This window comes from Rhinoderma darwinii, chromosome 4, assembly GCF_050947455.1.
Source record: "Rhinoderma darwinii isolate aRhiDar2 chromosome 4, aRhiDar2.hap1, whole genome shotgun sequence".
Taxonomy (NCBI): Eukaryota; Metazoa; Chordata; class Amphibia; order Anura; family Rhinodermatidae; genus Rhinoderma; species Rhinoderma darwinii.
In genome coordinates this window covers 352,674,618-352,690,135 of record NC_134690.1, presented here as the reverse complement: position 1 = coordinate 352,690,135, position 15,518 = coordinate 352,674,618, and the positions used below count along the sequence as shown (strand labels likewise).

The following is a 15,518-nucleotide window of genomic DNA, read 5'->3' as shown; positions in this document are numbered from 1 at the left end:
ATTTTTATGTGTTGCTGTGCGTTCAGACCCAGCAATTACATTTCACTACGTTTGTCTATGTACTTCAGTATTGGAATTATCTCAGTTTAGTTTTATTGTTTGAGCCAGGGTTCTTCTTGGTTTAGTGTGGAGTGGATATTATCCTGCAGGATTTGTTACGTACTTTCTAATTTACCTTTTACTTGTACTGCTGTATTTATTATATGCTTTCTGGTTAAGCTTTTATTTTTCAGGTAGCGTTCTACTTGTACTGCCAGTCTGTGGCGGCCCACTGGTCATCCTGATATTCCATAGCTTCTAACAGAGATCACTTAGGGTTACTAGGAGGTTCCTGAAAGTGGAATCGCTCCAGGGCGGCAGGCCTGCTCTTCGTAGGTCTTCTCTAGGGTTGTTTTAGGATTTTCCCTGTGGACTTCAGAGGTTGCTTACTGGGTAACTTGCTGACTGCAATACCTTTTTGAGTTTAACGGTACCGTGACTCAGGGAATGTTCTTAAAAATAAAAAGCAAATAGCTACAACACTTATAAAAATAATAACCAAAATATTTCTCTTCTACAGACTTAGGCTGCGTTCACATGTGCGTCAGGGCTCTGTTCCGACGTTTCATCTGAACTTTCCATCGGAACGGAGCGCTGACTGTCACAAACGGAAACCATAGGTTTCTGTTTCTATCACCATTGATTTCAATGGTGATGGATCTGGTGCAAAATGGTTTCTGTTTGTCTCAGTTGTGCAAGGGTTCCGTCGTTTTGATGGAATCAATAGAGCAGTCGATTACGGTATAGATTCCGTCAAAACGACGTAACCCTTGCACAACTGAGACAAACGGCAACCATTGGCACTGGATCCGTCACCATTGAAATCAATGGGGATAGAAACGGAAACCTAAGGTTTCCGTTTGTTTCAGTCAGGCTCCATTCTGACGGAAAGCTCAGATGGAATGTCAGAATAGATCCCTAACGGATATGTGTACGAAGCCTTACATCTAATTAATGAAAATGAAATAAACACATATTGAACTAAAATGAGACATTCCCTTTAAGTGTAAGTATTTCTATCACTCTCACCTGCTGGCAAAAAATGATTGATCCATACAAGTGCTATTTCCAGGAAGGCCATGGGTCGAAATCAAAGTGATATTGTTGAAGTTTAGATGTGGGCTGCAATGAAAAATGGATATAGTCATGTAGTGTTATCAAATAAATTGCCACTATCAATAAGTAGTTGATAACAAAGGCCATACTGCTATTAATTTTTTTTTTTAAATGTCAACATTTTAAATATATGATTTATTAAAACGCAAATACACTAATCAAATAAACATGGACTAAACCATTTAATGTCCTGGTGATATATTCTTTAATTCTTACTTAATTATCACTGGGGATCCGACCTTTGGAAACCCCATGATCCCAAAACACAGGAGCTGCAAAACTAGTAAAGCATAGCCATCCTTTCAGATTTCTTCTTTGCAGAGAGCTGCTCCAGGCCCAGTGTTGTGCATTTACTTGAATGTGGCAAACTTGTAGTTCACAGTACAGCCAGTGGCGGATCCTCATATGGGTTGTTCGGCGGCCGCCCGGGGCCCGAGGCTCACAGGGGGCCCATGGCCGCCCAAACCACACATGCAGGGCTGCTGCCGGCCGCATTCTCGCGGTCGTCGGTACCACCTGCTGATGAAGAGATGGGGCGGGGTGTACAGTCCGGGGAAGTCAATTGCAGGGGCAAGCTAGGCCAGGGAACAGGAGGTGCATCACTCTCCCGCTGTGTAAGGGGCCGCACAACACATCAGCTTTAGAGAGCAGACTGTCAGAGATAGTGATGGGCAGGTGCTGGAGTCACTCTCCCTGACAGTCTGCTCCACTGTCCTGCTGTGCATGGTCCCGTCTGTCTAAATCTCCAGCAGCTGCTTGATAATGGCAAGACTGCAAGTAGGAGGTGAAGTACCTGTGGTGACATCATAGTCACATGATTAAGATCCTGTAGGCTGTACTTAAGCACCGCAGAGGAAGAGGCTCTGGTAAGTGTGGTGTGTGTATATAGAAAACATAACGTAGGTCTATATAGTGTGTGCTGTGTGTATAGCATTTATAGTGTAAGTCTATATAGTGTGTGCAATGTGTATAGAGTTTATAGTGTGTATAATGTAAGTCTATAAAGTGTGTATATATAGCGTAAGTCTATATAGTGTGTGCTGTGTGTATAGCGTTTATAGTGTGTATAATGTAAGTCTATATAGTGTATATAGTCTAAATTCGTGTAAAATGCATATAGTATGTGTGTATAATGCATATAGTATGTGTGTATATGTGGGGGCTCATTTGAAAGCTCTTTTCAATACAAAAACAATGTAGCAACCGATTTTCAGATAGGATTTTTTTTCGCTGAGATATTTAACGTTAAAATCATCATCTTCATTATCGGCTACCGCCTGTGTTAGCATTACCCAAAATGTACTGCACGGAGGTCACAGGGTCAGATTTACATTTCATCGGGGTTCTAGATTAATGGGAATCCCCTTGCCTCTCACTTTTGTGTGTGTATGTGCGTGCATGCGCGCGCGCATGCGTGCGTGTGTGTGTGTGTGTGTGTGTGTGTACACAGCCCGAGTTAAGGACCTCAGGGTTCTTCATTCCCCCGGTATTTAAGGACTCCAAACTCTCTCTGTGCTGTGTGTGTGTGTGTGTGTGTGTGTGTGTGTGTGTGTGTGTGTGTGTATGTTGCCCAGCCAACCAAAGCAAGACGAGGACATGTATTATGTGTATTAGTACAAACATAACAATTACTGCATTAAATCAAATGTTCAAACTGATGTCCTTCAGCAACTTAACAGTTTCCTAAGCGAACGTAAAACGTGTCGATAACGTTATTTATAACATCTGGTGTGATTGAATTCTAAATGTTCACTGTACTTTCCCGCAGCTCGTCTAAGTTTGCGATCCTAGTCTCATGGACTTTACTTTTTAAATACCCCCAGTAAAAAAAGTCTAATGGGGTCAGATCTGGTGATCCCTCCGAACTTTTGAACGGCTCGAGGTAGAGGGTTGAAATTTGGTGGGATAATTGGTTCATAAAATCTACCAGTTAATCAAAAAAAAATAAAAAAACACCCCCTTGAGGGTGGTCGGGTGTGCGGGTTTAGCAAAATCTTAAATGGCACGGGGGTCGAGTGGGTGCTCATTTGAAAGCTCTTTTCAATACAATGCCGCAATCGATTTTGAGATAGGATTTTTTTTTCACTGAGATATTTAACTTTAAAGTTATCATCTTCATTATCGGCTACCGCCGATGTTGGCATTACCCAAAATGTACCGCGCGGGTAAAATCCTAAATGTGTGTGGGTGCGTGTGCGTGTGTGTATGAGCTTGGGAATGTTACATCAAGGTGACTTTAAATTACGTATTATTACAATCGGCCTCGGCGATACAAAATGGACCTTGTCTACGATTGTAACATGATTTCATGTGTACACATTTCGGTAGTCGCTTGTGAATTTCAGAGAGCGCTAATTCGGAGAGTAATTTAAATTTTTGTACATTTCTGTTGTCATATCACAAAAAGCATTTGACCGAAACGGAAAGGATCACTTTCTTGATGATGAGAGGGTATGGCGAATAAAAAATAAGATCCTATCGAGAAGTAGCGGCTTTATTCAATGCCACTTATCCTATCAGTGATCCAATTTCATTGTCAACTGTTAGAAGAACTGTTCATAGTTTTGAAATAACCGGTTCAATTAAGGATCCGGAAGACCCAAACATGCTAGTAATGATGAAAAAAAGCTTTAGATGTTCTGCTCACTGTACATGATAATCCTCATACAGCTGTCTCGAGTGGAGCACAACAAAATGATATCAGCGCCACATCAGTCCGTCGAATTTTGAAGAGGCATCATTATCCTTATAAAATACGTCCAGTTCAGGACCTTGCTAAGAAACCAAGTGATACCGGCCATTCAAAGTATTGCTGGAGAAGCTTTCCGCAATGTTTGGTATCAGCAGGATGGAGCTCCAACTCATTTTTCTCTGCAAGCTCGAAATCTTCTGAACGATAATTTTCTGAAAACTCGTGTGAACATGCCGTATGTAAAAAAATACCCTATGCCGATCATGTATGATACTGCCTGCTGAGACAATGTATCCAATTCTACCCAGTGGTGTAGCTATAGGAGCCTTAGTCTTATAGATATGCTATCTCCGATATGTACGTAACAAAAATCAACAATCTGGGGGGTGTTAAATATATGTCTCGGGGCTTGTGCCAATGATCTTATAAGACCCTAGCAATGCCCCTGCAACAAATACATTGTAGAGCAGGAAAACTGCACTGCACAGCACCTTGTACCAGTATTTGCCCCATGAGATTTTATTACCATCATAAAACATGGTTTATTTATAGATTCATTTCATTATATTATAGACCTCTCAACTGTGAAATTAACTGCATAAAACTGCTAGATTGCTGTGAGCCATAGTCAAACACCATGAAAGAAAACATTACAATTACAACAATATCCTTATAAAGAGGGAACACTGACTTTGGGGATTACAATGTTTTATTTGGCGTACATATTTTGCTTTAAAAATGTTGTATCGTGAAGATAATCCCTGCCCGTTTACCATATTATTAGGGCATATGGATATCATATAATACAGCCAGTACCTGCAAATGATGTCGCAGGCACAGCTCCTGTGCCCACGCCCTCACTATGATGTACAATAACATAATTTCGCAAAATAGTCCCAATGACGTAAATGTATGTCATTGGCCAGGAAAATATTAAAGTATTTTCCAGGTTTGTTTTTTGTTTTATTCAGCCCTATTATTCAAAAGAATAATATGTTTTTCCTAACAGAGGTTATTAAAAATGGGTCTTCCCTCCTGACAGTTTATGACATGGTCCTTATAAATAAAAGGGCAAAATATAACAAAAATAAATAAACTGAAAACTCCTTTAAGGCTATGTTCACACGGAGTATTTTGACGAGTTTTTTGACGCGGAAACCGCGTCACAAAACTCGTCAAAAACGGCCCGAAAATGCCTCCCATTGATTTCAATGGGAGGCGTCGGCGCCTTTTTCACGCGAGCAGTAAAACTGCCTCGCGGGAAAAAGAAGCGACATGTCCTATCTTCGGGCATTTCCGCCTCTGACCTCCCATTGACTTCAATGGGAGGCAGAGAAAGCGTATATCGCGGTGTTTTATGCCCGCGGCGCTCAATTGCCGCGGGCAAAAAACGCAGCGGAAAACTCCGCGAAAATCGGCGTGCAGGGAGAGGAAAATCTGCCTCAAACTTCCAAACTGAATTTTGAGGCAGATATTCCTCCTGCAAAATACTCCGTGTGAACATAGCCTAAGAGTGGTTTGTTTGCGTCAGTGCTCAGAATAGCACACCACCTCCTTGTAATATTCTTCCCGGCTACTATCATCTATCTATCTATCTATCTAATCCATCCGTCAGCCATAGCATTAAAACCAGTAATAGGTGACGTAAATAACATTGATTATCTTGTTACAGCGGCACCTGTCAAGGGGTGGGATATATATGAAGCAGCAAATGAACAGTCAGTTCAAGAAAGTGATGTGTTGGAAGCAGGACAAATGTGAAATCTAAAGGATCTGAGTGACTTTGACAAGGGCCAAATTGTGATGGCTAGATGATTGGGTCAGAGAATCTCAAAAATGGCAGGTCTTGTGGGTTTGCTACCAGTATGCAGTGGTTAGTACCTACCAAAAGTGGTTCAAGAGAGAACAGTCAACCGGTGACAGGGTCATGGGTGTCCAATGCTCACTGTTTCACGGGGAGCAAAGGCTCACTAGTTTGGTCCGATCCCACAGAATAGCTAATGTAGCACAAGTTAATACTGGATATGATAGAAAGGTGTCAGAACACACAGCTCATAGCAGATTGATACTTTGGGGCCTCATAGCTGCTGACCATCAGAGTGCCCATGCTGACCCCTGTTTACCATCTAAAACGCCTACAATGGGCTTATGAGATTTAGAACTGGACGCGGAGCAATGGAAGAAGGTGGCCTGGTCTGGTGAATCACATTTTCTGTAACATCATGTAGACAGCTGGGTGCGTGTGCACTGCCTACCTGGGGAAGAGGTGGCACTAGGATTCACTATGGGAAGAAGGTAAGCCGGCGGAGTCAGTGTATTGCTATGATCAATGTTCTACTAGGAAACCTTAGGTCCTGGCATTCATGTGAATGTTACTTTGACATGTACCACCTACCGAAACCTAATTGCAATAGCCTCTTTCTGCAGGATAATGCGACCTGCCACACTGCAAAAATTGTTGTCGTTTTTTCTTACTACAGGCTTACCTAGAAAAGACTTCTTCAAATTTAAACTCAGGATGCATAGAATTCATATATACCACATACAGTGAAGGAAATAAGTATTTGATCCCTTGCTGATTTTGTACGTTTGCCCACTGTCAAAGACATGAGCAGTCTAGAATTTTTAGGCTAGGTTAATTTTACCAGTGAGAGATAGATTATATTAAAAAAAATACAGAAAATCACATAGTCAAAATTATATATATTTATTTGCATTGTGCACAGAGAAATAAGTATTTGATCCCCTACCAACCATTAAGAGTTCAGCCTCCTCCAGACCAGTTACACGCTCCATATCAACTTGGTGCCTGCATTAAAGACAGCTGTCTTACATGGTCACCTGTATAAAAGACTCCTGTCCACAGACTCAATTAATCAGTCTGACTCTAACCTCTACAACATGGGCAAGACCAAAGAGCTTTCTAAGGATGTCAGGGACAAGATCATAGACCTGCACAAGGCTGGAATGGGCTACAAAACCATAAGTAAGACGCTGGGTGAGAAGGAGACAACTGTTGGTGCAATAGTAAGAAAATGGAAGACATACAAAATGACTGTCAATCGACATCGATCTGGGGCTCCATGCAAAATCTCACCTCGTGGGGTATCCTTGATCCTGAGGAAGGTGAGAGCTCAGCCGAAAACTACACGGGGGGAACTTGTTAATGATCTCAAGGCAGCTGGGACCACAGTCACCAAGAAAACCATTGGTAACACATTACGCCGTAATGGATTAAAATCCTGCAGTGCCCGCAAGGTCCCCCTGCTGAAGAAGGCACATGTACAGGCCCGTCTGAAGTTTGCAAATGAACATCTGGATGATTCTGAGAGTGATTGGGAGAAGGTGCTTTGGTCAGATGAGACTAAAATTGAGCTCTTTGGCATTAACTCAACTCGCCGTGTTTGGAGGAAGAGAAATGCTGCCTATGACCCAAAGAACACCATCCGCACTGTCAAGCATGGAAGTGGAAACATTATGTTTTGGGGGTGTTTCTCTGCTAAGGGCACAGGACTACTTCACCGCATCAATGGGAGAATGGATGGAGCCATGTACCGTCAAATCCTGAGTGACAACCTCCTTCCCTCCACCAGGACATTAAAAATGGCTCGTGGCTGGGTCTTCCAGCATGACAATGACCCGAAACATACAGCCAAGGCAACAAAGGAGTGGCTCAAAAAGAAGCACATTAAGGTCATGGAGTGGCCTAGCCAGTCTCCAGACCTTAATCCCATCAAAAACTTATGGAGGGAGCTGAAGATCCGAGTTGCCAAGCGACAGCCTCGAAATCTTAATGATTTACAGATGATCTGCTAAGAGGAGTGGGCCAAAATTCCATCTAACATGTGTGCAAACCTCATCATCAACTACAAAAAACGTCTGACTGCTATGCTTGCCAACAAGGGTTTTGCCACCAAGTATTAAGTCTTGTTTGCCAAAGGGATCAAATACTTATTTCTCTGTGCACAATGCAAATAAATATATATAATTTTGACAATGTGATTTTCCGTTTTTTTTTAAAATATAATCTATCTCTCACTGGTAAAATTAACCTAGCCTAAAAATTCTAGACTGCTCATGTCTTTGACAGTGGGCAAACTTACAAAATCAGCAAGGGATCAAATCCTTATTTCCTTCACTGTATGTGTACATCTGCAAAAGCTCCCAAAATTGAAATGACACAAAGGCAACTTTTACAAGGCAGTATTTTAATCAATATTTTGCATCAGTATTTGTTAGCAAAAACCAGGAGTGGAAACTAAACACAAAGAAAGAGATTTATTAATTCCGGCGTTTCATATGTCAGTCTTAAAGGGATATTCCCAATTTACACATTTTTGGCATATCCACAGAATGTGCCATAAATGTTTGACAGGTGCCAGCCCTGGGAACCGTACCTATATAGAGAACAGGAGTCATATGACCCCTGTGTCTCTTGTCGAGGCGGCCGCTGGCTGCCAATTCCTGCCGGCTACTAGGCAGAGAGGAAGCCGAGTGCAGCCCCTCTCCACTTATTCCATGCCTGGATTTAGCAGCTAGCAGCCCCGCCGTAAGGAGAAACAGGGGTCGGATGACCCTCGTTCTCAATAACCTAGAGCTGGGACCCGCATCTATCCTGTGGATATGCCATACTGGTGTAGAAAAGTTAATAATTTCCCCCCAAAATTTATAATTGAAACACTTGCTCCTCTACTGTGTTTGGGACCCACTTCTGGTTCTGGCTTACAAATACTAATGCAAAATTGTGACCAAGCCTCCGCAGCGTATGGTACCATATTTGAAAGCCTTTAAACCCAAAACTCATGTTGTCTAATCAATTTCACACTGGCCTGTAAAGCTCTGGACTTTGTTAAAAAAAAATGTGTCCAAAATTGCAGTTATAGCTGTGACGTATGGCTTATTATGGGCTTTTGAAGTCAGGACATGGCAGCCAAATTTCTGGTTTGGAAAGTGAATGACTGCCACACCACCAAAGTTAAAAAGCCAAGTGGGTGTTGTAAAGAGGTGTATGAAGCTGACCAATCAGTGACCAATCAGTGTCATACACTTCTCATTGTTCCAGCCCAGCATGATCCACAGCACAGTGTGATTATGCAGTGAAAGAAGCTGGGCTGCAACAATGAGAAAGTGTATGACACTGATTGGTCACTGATTGGTCAGCCTCATACACTTCTTTACAACACCCACTTGGTCAAAAGTAAAAACACGCCCAGTTGGTCTTTAACTGGTTGCCGACACAGGACGAGTATGCTCGTCCTGAGCAGCGAGCACTTCGCGCATTAGGACGAGCATACTCGTCCTGTGTGACAGCCGTCTGTGCCGTCTCTGTGTGTGCGATCGAGAGCGGGGCAACGGCTGTAATACACAGCCACGGCCCCGCTCTGACAGCGGAGAGGAGAGAAACAACATCTCTCCGCTGTTAACCCTTTGAACGCCGCGATGACAGCTGATCGCGGCGTTCAAGGAGAGGGGACTGCACATTGATCGCGTCACAGAAAATAACTGTGACGCGATCAAAGCCAACAACTCGTATGGCCAGACAGCCCAGGGTCCAGTGAAGGACCCCAGGGCTGTCTGAACATATTTCCTGTTGTTAGGGCATACTGAGGTATGCTCTAACAACTGCCTGTGTACGATCAGTAACAGGCTAATGTACTGGCATAAAGATCTATGCCAGTACATTACAGTTACAAAATAAAAATCAAAATGATAAATCCCTTTATGGGATTAAAAAAAAAAGTTAAATGAATGTAAAAAAAAAATAATGGTAAATAAATAAATAAAAAGTAAATAAAATACACAGAAACACACATTTTTTTATAATAAATAAACTTTTTAAAATATAAGTCCCAAAACATGAAATAATATAGACATATTTGGTATCGCCACGACCGTAACAACCTGTACAACAAATGTATAACATTATTTATGATGATCGGTGTATGGTGTAAAAAAAAAATATTAAAAATGCTGCACAACTGCTTTTTTTCTGCATTTTAATCTAATTAAAAATTTATAGAAATTAAACGATAATGTATTTGTACCAAAAAATGGTACGTACATAAAGTACAACTCATCCCGCAAAAAACAAAGTCTCATACAACTACGTCGTACAAAAAATAAAAGCGTTATGAGCATCGGGATGCAAAGAGGGAAATTTAAAAAAAATTGCTCTGTCCTCAAGGCTAAAATTGGCCGTGTCCTTAAGGGGTTAAGAAAAGAAATCTAAAATGGCTCATAACTTGCTCAAAAATTATTGTTTTTCAAAATAAAAACCACTGCTGTTACCTACATTACAGCGCCGATCAGATTATGTAGGAGATAGGGCACTTATAATGTGGGGACAGAGCCTCTTTAAGTCTGATTGTATTGAATATACATAGACTCGTTGGCCGAGACAACAAAGCAAAACACATGATACTAAAATTATACTAATAGGTTGTGCTTGCCTCCTATGTGCTCTCTTAAAGCTTCAACTAAATTGTCAGCAACATTTATTTATTTTTTTAAATGTTGACCTGCTCATAATAAGGAATGATCTTAAGGTGAGAAGAAAAGGAACAATGTCCGTTTACACAAATATATTGTGGGTGAACTAAATAAAAATAAAAAAATGTTTATTATTATTGACATAAAGCAAATAGAAAAAAATTATAAAAATGTAAAGGAAAAAAAGCCTGGTAAAGAATTTTTACCTTCTTCCTTACAAATTATGTACATAAGATAACAAGCGTGCATATTACTTAGATAGCAATCACTTGTTTAATTGTTTCTCATATATTTTCCATCTGTTGTAAAAAGCTCCAGCAGTGTTTTATATTTAAGGCAAATTCATTTTGTAAATCTCGTCCTAATACAGAAAACGCAAAGCCTGGATTACCCAATTAAAATAATTAGTTAATAGATGAAAGGTATATTAGGAAAGGAGTCAAGGATGTCTAATTACTTTTGCAGCTAGAACTAATCACATGTTTTTTATTTATGTGTTGCTTCGGCAAAAAGGTTGAAGATAGGAGCACAATGCCACTATAGCATTTAGAAAGTGCACCTGCATTATAGCAGCATTGGCTAATTCCAGCAGGGATTTCATGTTGCTGTGGATGCACAAAAGAAATCTGCTCAAAAGTCTCTTCTAGCAGGAAGGTATTAGGGTTTCTAGGGAAATAGGTCAAAATGTTACTTTAGGGGATGTACATAGTACGAGAGCTAAATGCTAAAGTCCTTGAAATACAAAGGGCCGGCGTCAGCACCCGGCAAAGCCGGACAAGTGCCGGGGCCCATTCCACTTGGGGGGGGGGGGGGCCCACTCGGCCGCCGGGTGCTGACGCTGCCGTCGCCAAGGCATCACTGTCCATGGACAGTGATGTAAGAAGGGGAGGAGTCCCAGGCAGAGCGCTAGCGGCTCTGTTCCGGGACACCGACTTTGGGAAAGCCCCTGACATCGCTGTCCATATATGGACAGCGATGCCTGGACCAAAGCAGTGTCCCAGCCTGACCGCGCTGGTCCCGACTTCAACTGAGCCTGTGTCAGTTGGGTTGAATCCTGGAACATTTCTCCAGCATTTACTGTGCCGTGAGCAGCTCCGCACAGGCAGGCGCGATGTACTGATGTCACTACATCGCGCCTGTCTGCGACGAGTCACTCACAGCACAGTTCAGAGGAGGAGAAGGAACCTCCACACATTGTGGGAATGGGGGTAGGTAAGTAATTATGTTATTATTTTTCTATTAGGTACATATAGGGGTTTTATACTAGGTATGGGAGGGGGTTCCTATTCTAGCTGCTGAGGAGGCATTATACTGTATGTGGCAGCTATGGAGGGCATTATACTGTATGGGGGCATTAACCTGTATGGTGCAGCTATGGGGGACATTATACTGTATGGTGCAGCTATGGGGGACATTATACTGTATGGTGCAGCTATGGGGGCATTATACAGTATGGAGCAGCTATGGGGGGCATTATACTGTATGATGCAGCTATAGGGGGACATTATACTGTATGGTGCAGCTATGGGGGTCATTATACTGTATGGAGCAGCTACGGGGGGCATTATACTGTATGCTGCAGCTATAGGGGGCATTATATTGTATGGGGCAGATATGGGGGGCATTATACTGTATGGGGCAGCTATGAGGGGGCATTATACTGTATGATGCAGCTATGGGGAACATTATACTGTATGATGCAGCTACGGGGGACATTATACTGTATGGTGTAGCTATGGGGGGCATTATACTGTATGGGGCAGCTACGGGGGGCATTATACTGTATGGTGCAGCTATGGGGGGCATTATACTGTATGGTGCAGCTATGGGGGGCATTATACTGTATGATGCAGCTATGGGGGCATTATACGTTATGGTGCAGCTATAGAGGCATTATACTGTGTGGTGAATTTATACTGTGGGAGCAGCTATGGTGGGCATTATACTGTGGTAGTCAGCTATGGAGGGCATTATACTGTGCGGGGGCACCTATGGGGGCATTATACAGTGGGGGGCAGCTATGAGGAGCATTATACTGTGGGGGGGCAGCTATGGGGGGCATTATACTGTGTGGGGGGCAGCTATGGGGGGCATTATACTGTGTGGGGGGGCAGCTATGGGGGGCATTACACTGTGGGGGCATTCATGGGGTCTGTCGAGCAAGGCAGCTGGGCATAGGCGTGCGCAGGGGTCTGGTGGTGTTGGGCAGGGGTAGGGGGGACTAAGCTGAATTCTTGCACCAGGGCCCATCAGTCTTTAGCTACGCCACTCCCAGGCAGAGTGCTCATAGTGCTCTGCTCGGGACATATATAGACAGTGAAGTCAGGAGCTGTGTGGCAGTACCAGGGAGGAGGGGGCTGTGTGGCACTATCTACAGAGGGCATTACTTCTATATGGGGGCATAAACAGGGCCTAATGTCAATATGAGGGCACAAAAGGAAGATTTTTGGTAGTTCCCCTGCAAAGGGGCCCACTAAGTCTGTGTCGCCCAAGGGCCCACATAAACCTGGAGCCGGCCCTGCAAAGCGTCATAGGTGCGGACCACCAAGAATAAAATAAAGCAGAGCACACCGTTTTAGTATGGATTGTCATGTAAAAGTCTTTCATTGTTGTATCACTTGTTTAAAAAGAAGATTTGTAACTTTTATGTTTAGGGTGCAGTAACACGTGACATATTTTCCTTGTATTTCCACAGCCTATGGGTAAGATATTCCACAACGCAAGAAATTGACAAATCTGTCTGAGTTGCGGAATATTCTTCCAACTGGATATTGTACAATTTTCCGCCACGTGTGACTGCACTCTAAAGAGGACCTGTCAGCACTTCTAACATGTCTGTTTTAGCAAAAACTTGTATTTCCTATAAAATAACAATTCTGCAACATCTTTACTTAGAACTTTTCACATGATCAGACTACATACAGCCTTTGTTTATAGTTTATAATCATTAGTGCAGTGGCAGTATCAACCTGGCGCATATAGGTCTGCATAGTAGCTGTATACGCAAAGCTGTGATATGGTTAATTTTTTATTTTACATGCATTGGAGCAAACAAGAAAATGCTTACAAAGGTGTACATAGCCTTTAAATCAACGTGTATTTTGTGCTTCATGTGCTGATAGGTATTACAACAGCCTCTGTGAGAGCTCCATGTACAGAATACAGACTGCCTTAATCGGCACCTGTATTTGTTGGGGCAGGTAATTTTATTTGCCGGAGGCTCTGAAGGCAAACTATCATACACTCATAATAGCAAATTACGATAATATTATACTAGTGAATACTTTAGGATGCATTCCCCTAATATAAGCGGTCTTCGAAATGGAGCTTTAATAAGATTTGTCGTTTTTTAAGTCATGTTCATGAAGTTACAAAAATCACAAATATGTAAAATTGTAACATTAAAATACATTCTAAAGCTGATTAGTTCTACAATACTGTATGTTATGTCTATCAAGACCTGAGAGATGATGACTTTCATGTGTGGTAATGCAATCAGACTAGTGCCAACCATTTAGTACCAATGCAATCAGACCAAAGCCAATCATCCGTTGTGGGTTATATTATGCAGTGTTGATCAATACTTAGCAACAAAATGTGTCTACTTGACATAGCAGTCTAGATAAAAGCAGGCAAATTAGTTTATGAATTCATGTTCTGCATTACCATTGTACTTTTTCCAGGATAATAAAACCACTGCCATAAAGTAGACAAATACAGATGGCGGTGGAAAAAATAAATGATTCCTAAGAGTCACACGCATGACGAAAATAATGTCAGACAGTAAACTAGAAAAGACAGAAAATGTCATGCCTACACCACTTTTTGGGCAGCACGATGGCTTAGCGGTTAGCACTGTTGCCTTGCCGCTCTGGAGTCCCAGTTTTGGGACTGTTCATAGGAAACATCTGCATGGAATTTATGTGGTCCCGCTGTGTTTGTCTGGATTTCCTCCGGGTGCCCTATTTACCTTGCACACTACAAAAAACGAACTGATAGGTTAATTAGACTCCCATGAATTTGGTCTTTGTGTGTGTCTGAGAAAGGGGAATTGTGAACTTCACTAAGAACATGCAAAGATGTGAGCAGTGGCGGATTATAATATGGGTAATTTGGGTGGCCTTCCAGAGGCCCGGGGCTCCTGGGGGGCCAATTGCCAACCAAAGTACTCATTATCTAACCTGCCACTTAAAAGTCTTATTGTGTGAAATAATTTACTCCACTGTGGACCATCAAGCTGCAGCCACACTCACAGATGCTCAAGTTACCACGTGATCCCAGTGGCGACCATCCGGATCCAGTGCCAGCCCCCACCTCTTATGCTCCAGCTGACTATTATACCTCGAACGACTTGTACATGTGAAGCACATGGTTTCAATGTGCTTTATCTGTTCATGTCGTGTGGCAGAAAACCGCATTGTAAAACTGTGTAAATTTGGCGTAAAAGCGTGTGTGGTTTGCAGCACAGTTCTCGGTGGTGCAGCATACTACCACCTCGCAGCCGCAACGTGTATGGGCACCCTAATGAAAATATACCTGGATCAGCCATAACATTAAAACTAGCGACAGAGGATAAAGTGAATAACGTTGATTATCTAGTGACAATGGCTAGCAAGGGATGGGATATATTAGGCAGCAAGCAAACAGTCAATTCTTAAAGTTGACGTGAAAAATTGGCAAAGTGTAACTTTGGCCAAATTGTGATGACTAGCCAACTGGATCAAAGCACCTCCAAAATGGCAGATCTGGTGGTGTTTTGCCGGTATGCAGTGGTTAGTACCTACCAAACATGGTCCAGGGTTCAGGAGTGCCTAAGGATCATTGATGCGCATGGGGAGCGAAGGCTAGCCTGTCTTGTCTGATGCCACATAAGAGCTAATGTAGCACAAATCACTGAAAAAGTTTATCTAGCTATGAAAGAAAGGTGTTAGAAGACACAGTGAATCGCAGTTTGCTGTGTAGCCGCATAGTACACAATATTAGGCAGGTGGTCTTAGGCCCCATGCACACGACCGTGTTTTTGCGTCCGCAATTCCCCCGAAAAAGAACGGGAGAATTGCGGACCCATTCATTTCTATGGGCCCATACACACTATCCGTGTTTTCACGGGTCTCCGCATGTCCGCAAATCCGTGCCGCAGAAACTCAGGACATGTCTTATTACGGGCCGCAAATTCGATGCG

General features: G+C 42.5%; 1 protein-coding gene across 4 annotated transcripts in view; it reads right to left on the bottom strand.

Annotated features, from left to right (window-relative positions):
- CFAP61 (cilia and flagella associated protein 61) overlaps positions 1 to 15,518 on the bottom strand; it is a 367,571-nt gene that overhangs the window by 112,037 nt on the left and 240,016 nt on the right. For all 4 annotated transcript variants that reach the window (XM_075862970.1, XM_075862969.1, XM_075862971.1 and 1 more), the window contains exon 19: positions 1,069 to 1,161. In XM_075862970.1, the coding sequence (XP_075719085.1) occupies positions 1,069 to 1,161 (93 nt within the window). The remainder of the gene's footprint in view (positions 1 to 1,068; positions 1,162 to 15,518) is intronic.